General features: G+C 39.7%; 1 protein-coding gene and 1 long non-coding RNA gene across 7 annotated transcripts in view; one reads left to right on the top strand and one right to left on the bottom strand.

Annotated features, from left to right (window-relative positions):
• Positions 1-18: 18 nt before the first annotated feature.
• On the top strand, positions 19-17070 carry LOC106840464 (uncharacterized). The gene is made up of 3 exons (XR_006521965.2): positions 19-3683; positions 4513-4590; positions 15629-17070. It is a non-coding gene; the product is annotated as an uncharacterized lncRNA (long non-coding RNA).
• SEPHS1 (selenophosphate synthetase 1) overlaps positions 6708-18363 on the bottom strand; it is a 27622-nt gene continuing 15966 nt past the window's right edge. For all 6 annotated transcript variants that reach the window (XM_044762384.2, XM_044762386.2, XM_044762387.2 and 3 more), the window contains 3 exons: positions 17077-17176; positions 8693-8905; positions 6708-7013 (listed from right to left, as the gene is read on the bottom strand). In XM_044762384.2, the coding sequence (XP_044618319.1) occupies positions 6799-7013; positions 8693-8905; positions 17077-17176 (528 nt within the window). In that variant the 3' untranslated portion in view covers positions 6708-6798. The remainder of the gene's footprint in view (positions 7014-8692; positions 8906-17076; positions 17177-18363) is intronic.

Genomic DNA, 18363 nt, shown 5'->3' with positions numbered 1-18363 from the left:
TTTAATGGGAGTCCAGTCGGAAACATTAGAAACAGTTTCGTCATGTAAAAAAAAGTGTATGAAATATATAATCTCTGAAAAACCTGATCCACGCAGTCTAGTATAATTTTAAATTTATAGAATGAGAAATCTTTTTTTCTCTCCTGTTCTTGTTTTATCAATTAAATGAGTTTGGAGGATAAGTATAAACCTGTGAAACTATCACCACCGTCAAGGCCATCAACATCCACCTCCCAAAGTTTCTTCACGCACTTTTTTCATTATTTTAGTTAACATACGATGTCCTCTCTTAACATTTAAGTATACGAGGCAGCATTGTTAGCTGTAGGCACTTGCTATATAGTAGATCTCAGAACTATTTATCTTGCGTAACTGAAACTTTGTCTCCTTGGACCAACATGTCCGGTTTCCTCCTCCCTCAGCCCCTGGCAACCACCATTCTTGTCTTTGCTTGGATGAGTCTGACTCTGAGATTCCACAGAGAAGTCGTATCTCCTAGTATGTGTCCTTCTGTGACTGGGTTATTTCGCTTACTGCAGAGTCCTCAAGGTTCATCCTTGGTGTTGCAACGGCCAGATTTCCTTCTTTATTAAGGCTGAATAATATTCCATTCTATGTATATACCACATTTTCTTGATCCATTCATTCATCAGTGGGCATTTAGCCTGTTTCTGTGTCTTGGCTATTGTAATAATGCTGCAACAAACACGGGAGTGCAGACATCTCTTTGAGATCTTCATTTCAGTTCCTATTGATAAATACCCAGAAGTGAGATTGTGGGAAAATATGGAAGTTCTATTTTTAATTTTTTGAGGAGCTTTCCTACTGTTTTCCATAATGGCTGTAAGAACTAGAATTCTTTCTGTAAGATCTCTTTTCTCTCCAGTATCCACAGATGGTTGACATATTATCTCATTGTCTCTTTTCCTCTCTCATTTTTTTCATTGTTTCCTTAGCTTCAAGACTTTTTTCCAGAATGCGCTCCTCATAAACATGTTATCATTTCTTCAGTGATGACTTTATATGATGTGGTGAAACTGCCAGAGTCGCAGAGAGAAGCAGGCCAGGACCCAGGATAATTAGTTCCTGCCTGATTCCTCCCAGGCAGAGAGGGGAAAGTCAGCGTCCAGAGCAAGGCCTGCCCTTTGGACTCCCCTCTTCATTCGTTCTTTATTTCCATGCTTCCTCCTCACCCAGACTCCCAGGTTCTTTTAGGTTCACAGAAGGGCTCTGGGCCTCCCCTCATTAGCTCTCATCCCCCACCCTGATCATCCCAGGGCTGGACCTGGCCTTGAACTTGTCGATTGGATCCCCGAAGATTTTCAAGAGAAGCACTTCTGTTTCTCATAATTTAAGATCAAGTATCTGGCCATTGGCAGGTACAGGAAAGGGAAAATCATCTTTCTGCTTCTAAGAAAAGCCCCTACTGGAATGGGGACAGAGGCCTAGGTGTCTCTTTACTACCCTCGCCTGGTGAGTAGTGGGGATTTCTGGGAGGAGGAAAATAAACTAAAAATATGAATTCAGTTCACCCCCACCCAAATGATTTAATGATCAGGACCTTAACTCTTACAGGCCCTGAAAGTTCTCAGCTTTCCTGACCAATGAGAAATACGAATGAGATGACGCTATCTTTGCCTGTATTTCAAATGTCCCCCTAAAATGCCTTCATTTTACAAGTGTGTGAAAATCCCTGCCCTCTCCACCATAAGGTATTTATACAAAGGGCGTGTTTATCATTATTATAAGAGGAAGGAAATGCTTCCAATTGTTATCTGCCTTTCACAATTAGAGGGATGCTGAGGTTAAAATTTTTCATTTAGATCCCAGACAATTAAAACAATCATTTCTCCTTAGGTAAAGAGGTAATTTGATAAATGTTACTAGTTTTTTAAAATAGCAATTGGGATTATTTGGAAATTCCCTAAGTAGACATCTTTAATAATTGTGTTATTAAAATAAAAATATTTTAGAACAATTGAAACATCATTAATGGAATGTAAACATTACCACAAGGATGACATTTTCTTTCTCCTTCTGCACTTGATATTTACTCATTTCTTACTAACTTTGGAATTTACCTCTTTTCCCCCCACTTCCAACAATGTGCTTGGTTTATGCAAATATTGAAAGTAACCTTGAAGACAAATGTTGAAAGACGACAATTTTCATATTCATCTAAGGAAGAGTTTTCCTGAAATGTAAAAGAAGTTAAAGAAGGTGATTTTTCAATAATAGCCAATTTGAGCATGTAAGGAAAAATTGTATGACCTAAGAAAAGCTCGGATTAAATTGTTCAATTTCAGATTCAAAAATACCATTCCCTTCTGAGAATACATATGACTGTACCCTGGAAATTCTTTCATTCTTCCCTTAAAACTGTAAAATCTGCCATGAAAACACTATGGCTGCATGCAAGGCAATCTGGTCACTGGAGGAACCGTGTGGATGTCGTCCACCTGCCACCCGTCACAATGTCTGTAATTGCCTTCTGTGGGTGGCTCAGCCTAAACAGAAAAAAGGCTGTGTCCCTACCTGTACGGATGCTGCACAGGTTACACGTGGAGAGAAAGGAAATGTGGTAAATATCAACAACTTCACGTTGCTAGGAGGATCCATTCTGCTATTTCTTCAACTTTCCTGTGTTTAATGTTTTTCAAAATAAAAAGTTAGGAAAAGAAATAAATGTCACGTGAACTTTAAGCACCTCAAAACTCCTTAATGTAACTGGATTTACTGGACCTATTTGACTGGTGTAGGTGGACAATGGCTACTCAGTTTTATGCATTTAAAGTTGTCTAGGTTAACTATTGTATTCTAATATTTGAGAAATTATTTATACGTATGTGTCTTTCTGATTCCTTTGTATTATTTCTTAATGTGCTGGAAATAAAATCTAGCTTTTTAGTTAAAAAATAAGAGGAGGGTTCAACTACTGTAATTTTCTTAATTTTTCAATATGGATCAAATCAGGGCTATGTTGTAGACACCAACTTTATGCAACTCTGCTTTAAGAACTAGCAAAATATAGGACTTGCTCATTGATAATTATCAACATAACATTTCTTAAGTCTCCATAAACTTCTATGTGCATATGCTTATGTTATTGAAATACTGAGAGTAGAAAATACTTTGGTTTTTCTGCAATCAGATCACTGATAGAGTGAATTTTCTATTTCCTTCCATGAAGTTTTGATGGGCTTCATGCGATGCCGTCCTTCCAAGCGTAACACTCCCTCCAAAGGCAGCAGGGCTAGGAAGCACAGTCAACACCCACTGACAACATCAGCTGTGTATTCAGAGTTGAATATCAAACATTTAAGACTGTGAAATAGAGGAAACCCTACAGAGCACAGGTTCAAGACCTGTTTCCCCAGTGTTCCCTGACTAAGCAAAGCCCTTGGCATCGGCAGCAAGCTTGGATTCCAGCAGCCCTTGATCCTATCTGGACCCTATGAGCACTGTGTCACCGACTGTCTTACTTGATGCAGTCTGGCCAGTTCACCCACTCCCTTTCTCTTTCAAGACACGACACTTAACCAGAGGCAAAATGATATTCCACAGTCTGCTTTGAAGAACAGCACTTTGAATGTGTTGATTTTCCTGTGGACCCTGGCATGTTTAATAATTGCATGGTTCATATGTGGATTTTTAGTGAGAAACAGTACAAATTACTGTTGAAGGTAAGTTATGTTGTCTATAAAACCTCTACCTAATCTAGAACTGAAGGGTGAGCTGGGTGTGGAATTGATGAGAAGCTCAAGGAGACATAAAAACACACATATACTCGTACACACACACGCACATGCACACGTGACAGTTAAGTGTGTGAAGCAGCAATACCTGTGCTTGCTTTATTACTTCTAAAAATAAAGAATAGCATAGCTATTCTAGTCTCTCTGTACAGACAAATAGTGTAAAACTTACAAAGCAAATGTAACTTTTAAAGGCAAGGCTAAATTCAGACTGAAAACTGCTGGCTCATATATCTAAGATCAGAACAATTTAAAACACTCACATTTATTCATCATAAGGCATGCAGGACTTGGAGACTACCATATAGGAAGGTACTTTAAAATATTGAGCCAAAAAGTACATATTGCTCACACAGTATTTCTTTTCCTGGATTGAATCACAATAAACGCTTCAACACAGCCTTTGCAAATAACAAGCTAAGCTTTGAACATAAGCAAATGGTCCTATTGCTAAACCAATTATTGACTCCTTCGGGGCCCAGCTTTTTTCAGGCTGTTCACTACTTCTGTGCATTCTAACAAACTGTATTTGGGATGCAACTACATCATAGGGTTTAAAGAAAATAAACTGCTATACCAAGATGGCAATGTGAAGTTTTAAAGTGCTGCCAGGAAGCCAAATAATTGTCTATGTATTAACTATTCACTGAATTTTAAAATATTCTACATAGATTTTGTCAAGAACTCAAAAACTCAATGACAATCACCTGATATTTCAAGGAAATTTCAAGATATCTGGGTTTTGTTTGTTTTGCAGGGCCCAGGTGTGGAAGGAGTCAATAAGTAGAATGGTCAAGATTTAAAAGAAAACTTCCTGTAAAACTATATTGCAAAAGTGAGTCCACTCCCCTCCCCTCCTTTGCCTCTCCCAGCCATCTGCGACGCTCTGTTATTGGGGGTTCTGACTTTATTGCGCACAGCTGCTTAGGGTGATCATTTAAGACAGATTCCCAAGCCTCATGACCCCCAATTTCTGATTCTGATGGTCTGGGGTAGGGCCTGGGAATTTGCCTCTGACAAGCATCTCCAGGTAATTCTAAGGCAGGTGGTCTGGACTGCTGAGAAACACCACCGTAAGGACCAGTTCCTCCTCACATCGGGCCGTATAAATGACATGGACCTATAAGGACCCAACCTTTTCTCATTCTAACTATGAATCCTCCGAAGATGCTATCAAGTGCATAATCCATTTAGCTCACTTATCTCAGTAGCCTTGCCACCAAGGAAAACAAGCTTTCAAGACATGAAAGTAGTTTCTACATTGAAAGTAGTTCAGATTCAGTCATCACTAGTGTATTTAAAAAGAAAAAGAAGAAAAGCTCAACAGTATGTTCATCTTACTCAGAGGTTTCCAACACATTTTATTTTGCAGACCACTGGTTTGTAGCTTTTGAGGACCAACATGTGTATAAATCCCTATAAAATGTCCAGTTAATTTCAGTTCTGTAGCAGCCTCTTAGGTACCACACACCGTACTAATGGCTTGAGTTCCAGTTACCCACGTGAAAAGGCTGCCCTATGGCTCCTGAAGGAGGGGAGGTCCACGGAAAAGCCTCTTCCAAGGGCTTTATCTCCGGAGTGATGGTTTCCTTTGGCAAGTAGTTGACGGATCACAGGGGTTTGGTGCCTGTGGGCAGGAAGCATCCAGACCTGCAGTGATGGGGTGTTTTTCTCTGACGCAGACACTTAGGGGGTCAGTGCCCTTGTGCTTCACGACAGGAATCCTTCCTAATCATGTAGTCGGTTAAATATAAGGAAGCCTCTGTTTTTAAGTAACACAGATAAACACCTTTGTAGATTGCCTGTTTCTTCTAGAACTACAAAATTTAATTCAAGAAAATATAGGTCCCATGAAAGACTTAAAAGTTTTATAAAACTAAAATCTAGTTTTCCCCAATAAATTGTACTTTAGCCAAAACCCTCCCAAATGCTTCTAAAATAATACTAAAAGGGGCATCTGATTATACAAGAGCAATAAAAAAAATTAAATATTTATTTGAACAAGTTTGAGCTGCTGCAATGTTGGCAATGCAGATTTTTAACAGAGATCACAAAAAGCGTGCACAAAAACTTACTGGCGCAAAAGACAAAAAAATGCTAAGAATTATGCTAAATAGCTGATTATTTCAAGAAAACAAAAGGCCTGAAATCACTATACAAAATATAAAATGTATTAAACACTACCATCCACAGAACAGTCTTTATTATTGATTATATTTAAAAATTATTTGTGTAATTATATATGGAATTGTAAATGAGTATTATACATGAACCCCCTTTTGGAAGGCAATTCCTTGTTGCACTATAAAACATCTCATTACGTTGCAGAAAAGTATCCTTTTTGGCTCTCCATAAAGAAAACAGTTAATGACACTACTGTAAATATTAGGAAGGTTACAAAAAAAGAAATAAAATTTCTTTTCTTTCTTCCAAGTGCTTTCCATGCAGAGTTAAGCACTTGTCTTGTTTAACTGAAAGCATCATGGGAGCTGTCCTGGGTCAAAGAGATGCTCTGAATTAGAAGATGAGGCTTTATAAGTCAAAGACTCAAAGGAATCATGCAACCGTCTTACTACTGGGAAACCATTGTGTCACTTACCAATCCTGTCTTTCCAGAACACCACTCAAGACACTTAGAAGAAAATCAGACTGATAACGATAAATATCCATAAAATGAAAAGACACCAACTGCTATTGACACTACGATTGGTAATGTCTGTGCTGTGTGAAAGCACCTTTAAAAAGAGCCTATGCGGCAAGAGTTAAGTGTCTAAAGATTCAAAATGAATCAACAGTATTGGATAACAATATAATTCTCAACTCAGAAGCTGCCTCAGGATTAGGTGCATCTTCAGTTAATGTAACAGGAAAAAAAGGCAATGGATTTTATTTTATTAATTGCATCCACTCACAAATTGACCTAAGGTCACCAGATGTGTAGACACAATGAGATTGTTGTTGTTGTTTATAGTCTTTAATTGAAATGATGATAAAGGAAATAGATTGATTTAAAAACAAAACCAAATAGGTGTTTCGGTCTAGATTACGAGGTGGCCCCAGGTGTGGGATTCACACTCTGAGTGGCCACTTGTGGGGCGACTTCGATGATCCGAGGTTTGTCTATGATCCTGGCCGTCCGGTTGCCCTTCTCTACGATCCCAATAATCCAGGCTTGGTGACCTTCACCATATTTGGGGGACTTTATCTCTGCACAAAACCGAGCTGCTTGCTCACGTGGTAAACAGATTAGAAGGCCTCCTGGCAAAAGAAAAAAAAAGAAAGAAAGGATTATCATTAGTTGTGATGCTGTGCAAGCAGTTTCTCAGCCACAATCTTTCCAAAACACTTCTGCACACAGCCACCTTCAACCAGCAACCTGGGTGTCTCTGTGCAGCTGCCCTCTCCATACAACTAGTGTTCCGCCTTCACTGTTCCACAGATGAAACCGTAGAGTAATTAAGCAACTCATTGTAAACTCCTATCATACTAACAAACACACACAGCAACAAACTTTCAACTGTGAAAATGACCTATCTGTGAACCATTTAACGCTGTGCAGGAGTAAGGTGTTGGAGGCCTCAATAACATGGGTGGAGGCTGTTTGTTCCATGCTACACGGCAGGAAATATTTAAAAACAAAAAAGAACTTTCCTTTTCAATTTGGTTCTCTAATGAATTCCTCACCTTAAAAAGAAGACTTTTTGTATTTTTTTCATTTAAAAATTAACATTCAAGAAAGACTGAATGCCTCAAAGCATCTAGGTTCTGTCATTGGCTCTTTCATGATCTTCAAAACAGAAAAAGTATAAAATATGTTAATATAAACTTTCATAGCTATTTCAGTAGCTAGGTTAAAAATTTTATATATGTTTGTAAGTAGAAAAAACAATCAGGACAAAATATATACTGTACCTTTACAGAAAGAGCAAACACTTCTCATTTTTGAATAAATGAAGCTAACTGAATTTGTTGGTAATATTCGTTAATTCCTTCAACCTTTATTTCATGACCACCAGGTGGCACCAGTGGCCCACCAGGTGGCAGGCACATTCTAGCCAGACACTGAACTAATGGTTCAGCTGCCTTCTTGGAACTTATTTCTAGAAAATAGACTTTGGGTTTTTTTAAAGACAGGCAGTTGAAGGGTCCTCTGGAAAGGCTGGGAGAGCCCTACTGGAGAACCACAGCCCTTCTGCAGGGCTGACGCGCGGGCCGGGCCTTGTGGGCTTCCTCTCCGCTGCGCCCCAGAGTCTTCTGGGAGTTGCTATGATTATAGACGACAGGTTCACCCCAGACTGACTAACTCAGGTTATAGGCATCAGGTCTAGGTGTGGGTACTTTTTAAATCCCCAGATGATTCCATTCCTGTCAGGGTAAGGAAACTACTGAGTTACAGAGGGAAGGAAACAGAAACAAGAGAAACTGAAAACAAAAGAGAAGGGAGGACTTCAGGATGAGACACAAGAGTCAAGGTGGGGAAGAGAGAAAAAATGAGTTGAAAAGAAAAATGGCACTTTAAGAGACATAATATACTATTTCATTCTTAAAACAGCCATTTTAGACATCTCTTTTCAAGGAAAAGGTACAGGCTATTCAGTGTTACCTATGGTCATTACGCTTACTTCAAATGCTAATTTTCCAATGAAACTGAATAATGCCTTATTTCCCCCATATTCTCCCTCCCATCCTATCACCAAACACAGAAAACACTGGACTTAAAATAAGTCACCTAAAATGAGCCGATCCCACACAGATGGCAGGAGACTGGTAACCTGCAGCACTGGAGGGGGCTGAGAACATTCCTTGCAAACAAGATCAAGGTTATCAGTGCTGACCTCACACAAAGTGGGTCAAACTCATGTACTTCTCCCTTTTCATGGAACTTTCCGTTAGCATCACTAGTTTGATCCTCAGATTTGGCCCCAGAATCCTTGTACCTGATGTCTCCGGGCAGGTCCCATGCATGAGGCCAAACATGTTTCCACAGGCCTTGCTCACAGCAGCCATCTTGGCCAGGACGGGAAGGTTGTGAATCACAAAGGACACCTCATTCCTCTGTTGCTTGGCCAGGTTCTGAGCATGGCCCAAAATTCCAAAGCCCGTGATGTCCGTGGCAGCGTGGGCATTGAATGTGTGCATGAGTCCTGCAGCTAAGAGTGGACAGATGAGGCATTTGTTATCTGGTGTAAGAAATGGTGACTCTCTGAGGGAAAAAAACACCTTTCCTCAACGCAAAATCTTAAATATTCTTTGACCTCCAAATTCCTAATTTGTCAGGAAGACGGCATAAAGGAATAATGAAATGTAACTTAAAACATCAACAAAACCCAGAGTGAAATTCTTAAAGTTGATTTTTTCTTCCAATTTCAACCACTTAGACTTAGCAGCAGCTTCAACCAACAGTAATTTCCCACTGAACTAAAAAGTCTGTAGAAAGGAATTACAATCTCAAGGAAAGATAAACTTGTCTAAACCATCCTAAAATCAAAGAACAGGACTTTTTAAGGTTGACCTGAAATCAGGGAATTCTTGATAGAAGTAAATTGCCTGAAAGGTTAGTATCTTTTTTATTCTTTAATTAAAAAAACTAATACACCTTATTTTTTGAAGTAGATTTAATTTACAGAAAATTGAGTGGGAAGTGCAGGAAGTTCTCATATACCCCCTCCCCCTCCCGCTTTCCTCATATTGTTAACATACTGTGGTACATTTGCTACAAGCGATAAGCCAATACTGATACATTATTATTAACTAAAGTTCACGGTTTACATTAGGGTTCACTCTTGATGTTGTAGTCTGTGAGTGTTAACGAATGTATATACAATGACACATATCCACCATTGCAGTATCATAAAGGATGGTTTCACTACCCTAAAAACCCTCTGTGCTCCACGTGTTCATCCCTCACCTCCCCCCCAACCTCTGGCAGCCACTGATCTTTTTACTGTCTTCATAGTTTTGGCTTTTCCGGAGTGTCACAGAGTTGGATCATACAGTATGTGGTCTTTTCAGATTGGCTTCTTTCACTTACTAACATGCATTTAAGGTTCCTCTATGTCTTTTCATGGCTTGACAGCTGTTTCTCTTTAGCGCTGAATAATATTCCATTGTCTGGATGGACCACAGATTATACATCCATTCACCTACCGAAGGACATCTCGGTTGCTTCCCAGTTTGGGCAATTATAATAAAGCTGCAACACCTGTCTGTGTGCAGGTTTTTGGTGGACAGAAGTTTTCACTCATTTGGGTAAATACCTAAGAGCACACCTGCTGGATCCTATTAGTATTTTAGTATATTTAGTTTTGCAAGAAACTGCCGAGCTGTCTTCCAAAGTGGCTGTGCCCTTGTGCACTCCCACCAGCAATGAGAGCTCCTGTTGCTTTTCATCCTCACCAGCATTTGGGTGTCGTCAGTGTTCCGGATTATAGTGTAGTAGTATGCGGTGTTGTTTTAATTTGCAATTCCCTACTGGCGTATGATGCAGAGCATCTTTTCAAATGATTATTTGCTGTGCCACAGCTTCTCTGGTGAGGTGTCCATTCAGGTCTTTTACCCTTTTTTTAATTGGGTTGTTTTCTTATTGTTGAGTTTTAGGAGTTCTTTGTATATTCTGTACACCAGTTCTTTATCAGGTATGTTCTTTGTAAAGATCTTCTCCCAGTCTGTCTTGTCTTTTCTTCCTCTTAGTGTCTTTCACAGAGCATCAGTTTTCTATATTAATGAAGTCCAACTTATCAGTTTTTTCTGTTATGGACAGTGCCTTTGGTGGTGTATCTTAAAAGTCATCACCAAGCCTAAGGTCACCTAAGTTTTCTTCTATATTGTCTTCTAGGAGTTTAATAGCTTTGCATTTTACATTTAGGTCTACAATCCGTTTGGAGTCAATTTTTATGAAAGGTGTAAAGGCCTGTGTCTTGATTAATTTTCTGTTGTGGATGACCAGTTGTTCCAGCACCACTTGTTGAAAAGATCGTCCTTTCTCCATTGAATTGTCTTTGCTCCTTTGTCAGAGATCAGTTGACTATATTTATGTGGATCTATCTCTGGACCCTCTATTCTGTTTCACTGATCTCTCTATCTGTTCTTTCTCCAATACCACACTGTCTTGATTACTAGAGCTTTACAGTAAGATGAAGTTGGGTAGCGTCAGTCCTCCAACTTGCTCTTCTGCAATGCTGTGTTGGCTGTTCTGGGCGTTCTTCCTCTCCGTCTAAAGTTGAGAATCAGTTTGTTGATACTCAAAAAATAACTTGCTGGGATTTTGATTGGGATTCCACTGAATCTATAGATCAGGTTGGGACGAACTGACATCTTGACAATATTGAATCTTCCTATTCATGAACGTGGAATGCCTCTCCATTTATTTACAACTTCTTTGATATCTTTCATCACTTTTGCAGTTTTCTTCATACAGATCTCGTACATATTTTGTGTGTGAAATACCTAAGCATTTCATTTTAAGGGGGAGTGACTAAAAGCCTAACTTTTAAAAATTAAATACCTCTTCCTCATGAAATGAAATATGTCCTACTCTACTCTGGAGTAAATGCGTTTCTTAGTACATTTTTAGAATAAGATCTCTTACTCAGGTGCATTCTCAACAACAGAGGCAGAGGAGAAGTGACATTTCTGGTCTATCATGGTGGCTAAGCAACCAGACATACCATTCTGTTAACACTGTACCTAGTGCAGTGGGGCAGCCAATGACATTTAATAAAGCAGTGGCCTCCACTTCAGAAGCTCTTCCCAGTGCCATCTTGGATGAGCTTTGAGGACCAGAGTATACAAGAGGACACACTGAATCTTCTAGGCAGTAATAGGGATTCCATTTTTAAGGTACTGATTACCACTTCTTTGCTGTGTGGGGAATTATTGCTGCTCATTTTCACTATGAAAATTTTAATGAAACACAAAAGTAGAAACAGTAGTATACTACAATGTATTCCCATGTACCCAACAATACCCCCATTACCACCTTTCTGCTGGGGTCTCATCTATTCTTGCCTACTTGTTGGGGGTGTGGGTTGGGTAGATTAATTTTAAAGCAAACCCCAGTCATAGCACTTCACCTATAAATAATTCTGTATGTATCTTTGAAAGATAAAGACTTGTTAACATAACCACAATACCATTATCATACCAACAAAATTAATATTACATCTGATTGATATCAATAATATCAATAATACTTGATATGCTTAACTGACTGCAGTCACTCTTCTTTTTGATACCCAAAATGTCTCCTGTCTCCTCCTGTCAACTGTCTCCTCCCTCAGCCCAGTTGACTGGTGGGAGCTTCTTCAAGTTACAGTGAAGTGGCATGACCCACTGGTTGCTGAAAGTTCCATTACTTTCAGGCAATGATGTCCCAGGCTTCTCTTTTGTATTTCCTGTCCCAGAGTGGAATCAGCCATTTCCCCAAGGAGTCCTGGGGCTTTTTAGTGGGAAATGGTAATTTTCAGATCAGAATGTGGGACCAGGACTTCATTACTACTGGGTCATCACTGCTTCTAGGCCTCTTCGAAGAGCAGGCTCACAAATAAATCCTGAGTTTATATGGATAATTCCAAATTAAAGATTACAGTTTTTCCTTAGCTTCTTTGATCCTCTTTCTTTTCTCTTATTCTTAAGTTCCTTGTTTCTAACTACATCAGTTTATTTGCTTTATCTTACTTTATCAACATTCCCACAAACACAAACACACTGAACACAAGAAGATACTTTTGTGGGTTTCTGTCCTGAGGCTATACACTGAAAATACCAGGCTCAAAGTAACTTGAAATAATTCTTCCCCATGTGGTTTTGCCACTAACTCGATATTTGTTAGGCAACTTTGTTTTGATTTCGTTTAGATTTGTAAGATATGCCTTTTTTAACTTTTTAATTATAGAAAACTATTATTTCGAAGTCAAACTTTATAAAACGAAGCATGTTCAGAGAGGGTCTGCTTCTTCCCTATCCCCTCTCCTATGTAACAATTTTTATGAATGACTTATTTCTCCATTGTTTCTCTTTGAAAGTATAAAATACTTATTACTACCTCATATTCATATATGAACTCACAAAATGTAGCACACATACAGGCTTCTGTCCCTCGCTTTTTCATTTGATCATACCCTGAAGATGGCTCCCTGGTATTAACGACCTCTCATTCCTGTTTATAGCTGTAGAGTATTCCACCGTGTGCATGCAGACTGGATAGTTCAATCAGTCACCTACTGATGGACATTTGGATTGTTTCCTTCTTTTGCAATTATAAACAGTGCTTCAGTGAACAGCCTTGGACACATGTCATTTCATATTTTGGCTACTGTGGCATAGGGATAGATCCATAGAAGTGGGACTTCTAGGTCAAAATAAATGTGCACATTATTTTGCTAGATAATGACCAATTACTCCACCATAAGCGTTCTGCCATATTGTACCCCTGCCTATAATGTAAAAAAATGAGGGTGGGGGAACCTTAAAGGCTCAAATATAAGCAAACTAATAATCCATATGGACAAAAATAAAGCCATTACAAATCACTTTCTTATTGTTAAACTACTTAATCTAAAGGACCAAAAAAGGGAAAAACCCCTAATGTAGTTTGAGTGACACAGGAACAGAAGAAACACTAGCGAAAAGCCTCAGTTCTAAGTGATGAGAACATGTGAAGACAAAGAATTAAGGAATTACAGTTCAACTTTGGAATATAGCCAAAGAAATATTCCTGGAATGCAGAAAAACATTATGGAAAAACTTAATCTCTAATAAATTGTTCAAAAGTAGGCAGGAGGTAAACTAATTATGGTATGTCTCTCTGGTAGAAGATCTAGCCATTAAAAACTATGTGTATCAGGATTATATAATATGGAAAAAAATTTAGTCACGTTAAACGAATAAAAGCAGATTCCACATACATAAAATATATGATAACCACTAGTTTAAAACATTAACAATAAAACAGTAAACCACCAACCAACCAAACATAGGAAAAAATCCTACAAGAATACATAAAAATATTAACAGAAGCTGATTTTGCGTGGTGGGATTATGGACAATGTTTTTTCTCTCCTTTTTTCATTTTCTAAAATTTTCTATAGTGAGCATATGATTTTTTAGAGCAGAAAAAGTATATAAAATAAATAGGAAGAGAAGTGACATTAAGGAAACTTTTTAAATGTAGTGCATCATTATAAACTGTGGTGTGCGAACACTGTGGACAACAATTTGGCACCATGTGGAAAAGCTGAGGCACTGCTGACCTCCTACACACATGCACCAGCAGTGAGAAATGAATGAAGACAGCTGCACACACCAGGGATGACGCTCAGGAACGTTAAATGGTAGACCCAACACCAAGAAAAACACAGGACAGGTATGATTCAATAAAGCAAAAACTGCGAAACTAACTTATCTATGGATACAAGCCTATGTAATAAAAATACTTCAAAATGCCTGAGAATCAGGGGCTGGCCCCGTGGCCGAGTGGTTAAGTTCGCGCGCTCCGCTGCAGGCCGGCCCAGTGTTTCGTTAGTTCGAATCCTGGGCACAGACATGGCACTGCTCGTCAGACCACGCTGAGGCGGCGTCCCACATGCCACAACTAGAAGAACCCACAACGAAGAATACACAACAATGTACCGGGGGGCTTTGGGGAGAAAAAGGAAAAAATAAAATCTTTAAAAAAATAAATAAATAATAATAAAAAAAAATGCCTGAGAATCAAGATTAGACTGAGAAGTGGTCACCCCTAAGCAGGAATTCAGGAGCTGGGCTTCCAAGGCGATGATGTTTATCTCTCATATGAGATGGTGCGCACGTGGGTGTTGCACTGTTGTTCCATAAGTCCTGCACATATTTTATAAAATTCTTTTGTGTCAACTCCATATCTAATTTAAAAGTTTTAATAAAGGAGGGAAAGACTGATGTTGAAAAAGAATCTCTTTTCACATTCTAACTTTAAAATCTGAGTATCAGATGTGATTTTTTAAGATCCCATGGTCAACATTAAGAGTTCTTTTTTTTTTTTTTTTAATAATAAGAGACTTCATGGCTTAAGTATTACATATGTTTTGTTCAAAGTCATTTGGGGAAAGTTGAAGAACAGAAGGGATAAGACAAGAAGATGTATTCAAATCCATTTCTGATTGCTGGCTAAGGGACTCCAAAGAAACTACTAAATGAAGAGTGACTTTGTCTAGGACAAGATTTTTGAACTTCACGTTTATCTTGAACTTCATCTTCAAATATCCTCAAAGTTCCAAAATAGGATGCCACACAACCCAAGGCCTTAAATACCACATGCAATTAATGAGGAGAGAAAAATCAGTATTTTCAGGATAAAAACTGTATATATTTCCAACACTAGCTTATGCAGATGGAATGTGCGGTGTCAGAGAAATAGCAGTTTTTGTAGTTAGACTGAGGTTTGACAAGGGGATCTGCATGAATTTCTTATATGTATTTCCTTTCTGCCAAAGGGGCAAACAAGATACAATTCACAGGATTATTAAAAACAAAACACCCACACATGAAGTATCAAGAATGACTCATGCATGGTACACAGAGCTCACTCACTGGACCCATGTTTTTGTTTTGTTTTGTTTTGTTAGGAAGATTGGCCCTGAGCTAACATCTGCCACCAATCCTCCTCTTTTTCCTGAGGAAGACTGGCCCTGAGCTAAGATCTGTGCCCATCTTCCTCTACTGTATATGTGGGACGCCTGCCACAGCATGGCTTGACAAGTGTAGGTTCGCGCCTGGGATCCGAACTGGCGAACTCCGGGCTGCTGAAGTGGAGCACACAGGCTTAACCGCTGCGCCACCAGACAGGCCCCTGCATCCATGTTTAATGAGCACCTGTGGCATGTCCTCCTCTCTTCTAGGTGCTGGGAACACTGCCCTGCTGGAGCTGACACTAAACATCAGTTTGCTTCCAGATCACTCCTTCTCTAGAAACAGCTCCTCTGGCCCGTGAGAGGTTAGGACTTCGAAGAACCATGAGAAGAGCTTCCTTCTTAATCACAGAACATACCTGATATGTTCTATACACATATGAAAGTCACTAAGAAGTGGGTATAAGACACTTGAACTATTATCCAGTGATTCCCTAGGCAAGCCTTGCTGCTTTCTAGAAGATGAATTCTGGCTCTTGAAGCTTCCTGTTTTATTTTAAACTCCTTCTAAAACTCTCAGCATAGTACAGAAGTATTGTTCAATTATCACGCACAAAGACTGTGAAATGGCCTCAATTTCTTACTAAATCGGTAAGAGAAGAATAGAATATAATATTTAAAAGCATTATAAGCAGTGGTTTCAAAACATTACAAGCATATCTGGTTTCAAATCCTGGGGCCACGACCGATTAGCTGTGTGACCTTGAGCAAGTTACTTAACCTCTCTGTAAAAGGAGGATAATAATAACCTTATAAGGAAGGGTGTCTTAAGAATAAAATGAGAAAGTATGTCAAGTTCCTGGTTATGTTAATAACTACCAAATAAATGGTCATCAATATTATTATTACTTTTTAGCATTAAGAAGCTAGGACTAGAAATAAAATGTGAAGAAAAAAAATTATGACATGAATGTCATTCCTCATTTATATACCACAAACCTCGGAATTAAAAATATAACAATGTTAACACCTCAAATAACAAATAAGTCAAATACTTCTGAAAATATGCTATATAAATTTCTTTTCCATTTTCACTGGGGCACAGAGGAATTCAGTACTGCCTATAATCACAGAACTTTATAATTGGGAGGAAGAGGGAGAAAATATAAGCTCAACTCTCCATTTCACACGTTCATTAACGGAATTCAATTCCTCCGTATTTCCGCTGCCTCTGCTCTGTGCCGGGCACCACTCTCACTGTGAGGTTCCCAGCCCGAGGGGGAATAAAGATGCTGGCACAGCCGCAGTGCCCTGCAGAGCTCCGGGCACACGGATGAAAGAGCTGGAGAAAACATGCTCATGACCTGATGACCCGTCCAACGTCCTGTTTGGGCCACTCACTGGTCATTTATTTTCTCTCATGCAAGTCACATTTAATGGGCATTTCTGTCAAGTACAAGCAATCTATTTGGAGCCCTGCTAGTGACCTACAGACCCCAAACCAGAGACCGAGGGAGGAGGGTCTGCGGTCACCAGCAGCATCTGACCCCATTTCTCCAGCTAAGATTGGCTTTTTGACCCTGCTTAACGAGTTGTGGGAAAAGTCAATATGCAACTGAGACCATACCGGGCCCGCAAAGCCTAAATGTGGCATCCCGTCTGGGCCCTGTTCAGAAAGCCTGCCAACCTGTGCAGTGGGCGCCCTCGTGCCCCGGTACCTGTTCTGTTGAGCCTGGCCATGTTCATCATCGCCTCCTGGTACGCCAACTCCACATCTTCTTGGGTGACCACTAGTTTAATTTTATTCCATTTTTCAGGCTAATAGGAACATGCACGAGGGAGAAAACCACAGAGAGAGAACAAGATAGAAAAAAGGTGATTAACTTTTACTTCAAACCACTGAAAGAAAGAACGTTATCTTTTTTCATTGTCATGTTTTGGAGCGTTTATTTAATTTTGTACACAAAATTAAGTTTTCTCACTTTTTGGTCCCGTGACTGTTATTTTAGGTGTCTATTAGACATCTCATCATGGTATCTTTTCGCTTCTCAAGCCACACTTCTGCAGTCGGATACCGCAGTTTACTGGATACATAAACGCAGCCGGACATACGGCCGCCAGGCGCAGACAATAAAAGCTGTGCTAACACGGGCTGCTGTAGCTTCCCTTCTGGGGGGTTTCCCCTCCCCATCTGCCCTCTTAAGCTGAGGGCTTTCGTTTTCCATACAATTACAATTTTGCTGACTTCACCAGAGTTCTGGATCAAGTCATCTTGATGGACAAACAAATGAAAGAACAACTTCAATTGCACACGCACCAAGGACGGCCTTGGGTGACCACAAAGGCTATCTTTTGGGGGTCTTTCCCTTTTTCCTCAGTCAGCTTTTCAAAGAATCTAACATCACGATGCTGGGTTTATAACATACTGTCATCATGGTCCAGTAATGGCAATCACTCATTCACTGTTTAATTAAACACCCAGTAATCCACCTCTCAATGCAATAACTTCAGGCGGTCGACGTGGTCCTCTATCGCTCACCCTCCATCTCTCCCGCAGGGAATAACTATTCCGAATTTTATGCTTATCACTCCCCTGCCTTTCAAAAAATACTATTCCCATACGTATTTGATGCCTATACACATACTCTCTGGTTGCTTCTGACCTTTATGAAAAGGGCATTCTGCTGTTACATAGTCTTTGGAACTTGCTCTTTAAAATTCTGAGCATTTTTTTAAAAAAATGGTAAAAAATGAAGGCGGTGTCAGGTTGGGGGTGGGCAGACGAGAAGGACCCCACGCCTCCTCTTTGATGCTCCCTTGCCTCAGCTGCTTCCCCGCCCTGGGTCACTCACGTGGGCCTGGGCAGTTGTACTGGAAAGCTGCTGCGAGATTACTGCCCTGTAGTGGCCCCTCCAATCTAATGTACAGACCATCATACTTGACTGGAGACTCCCGATCGTCACCGGATCAGAAGGAAACATAACTAAAGAGCACGGCAGCCTCAG

This window comes from Equus asinus, chromosome 29, assembly GCF_041296235.1.
Source record: "Equus asinus isolate D_3611 breed Donkey chromosome 29, EquAss-T2T_v2, whole genome shotgun sequence".
Classification (NCBI taxonomy): Eukaryota; Metazoa; Chordata; class Mammalia; order Perissodactyla; family Equidae; genus Equus; species Equus asinus.
Note: the sequence above shows the minus strand (reverse complement) of the source record. Positions and strands in the feature narration are given on the sequence as shown.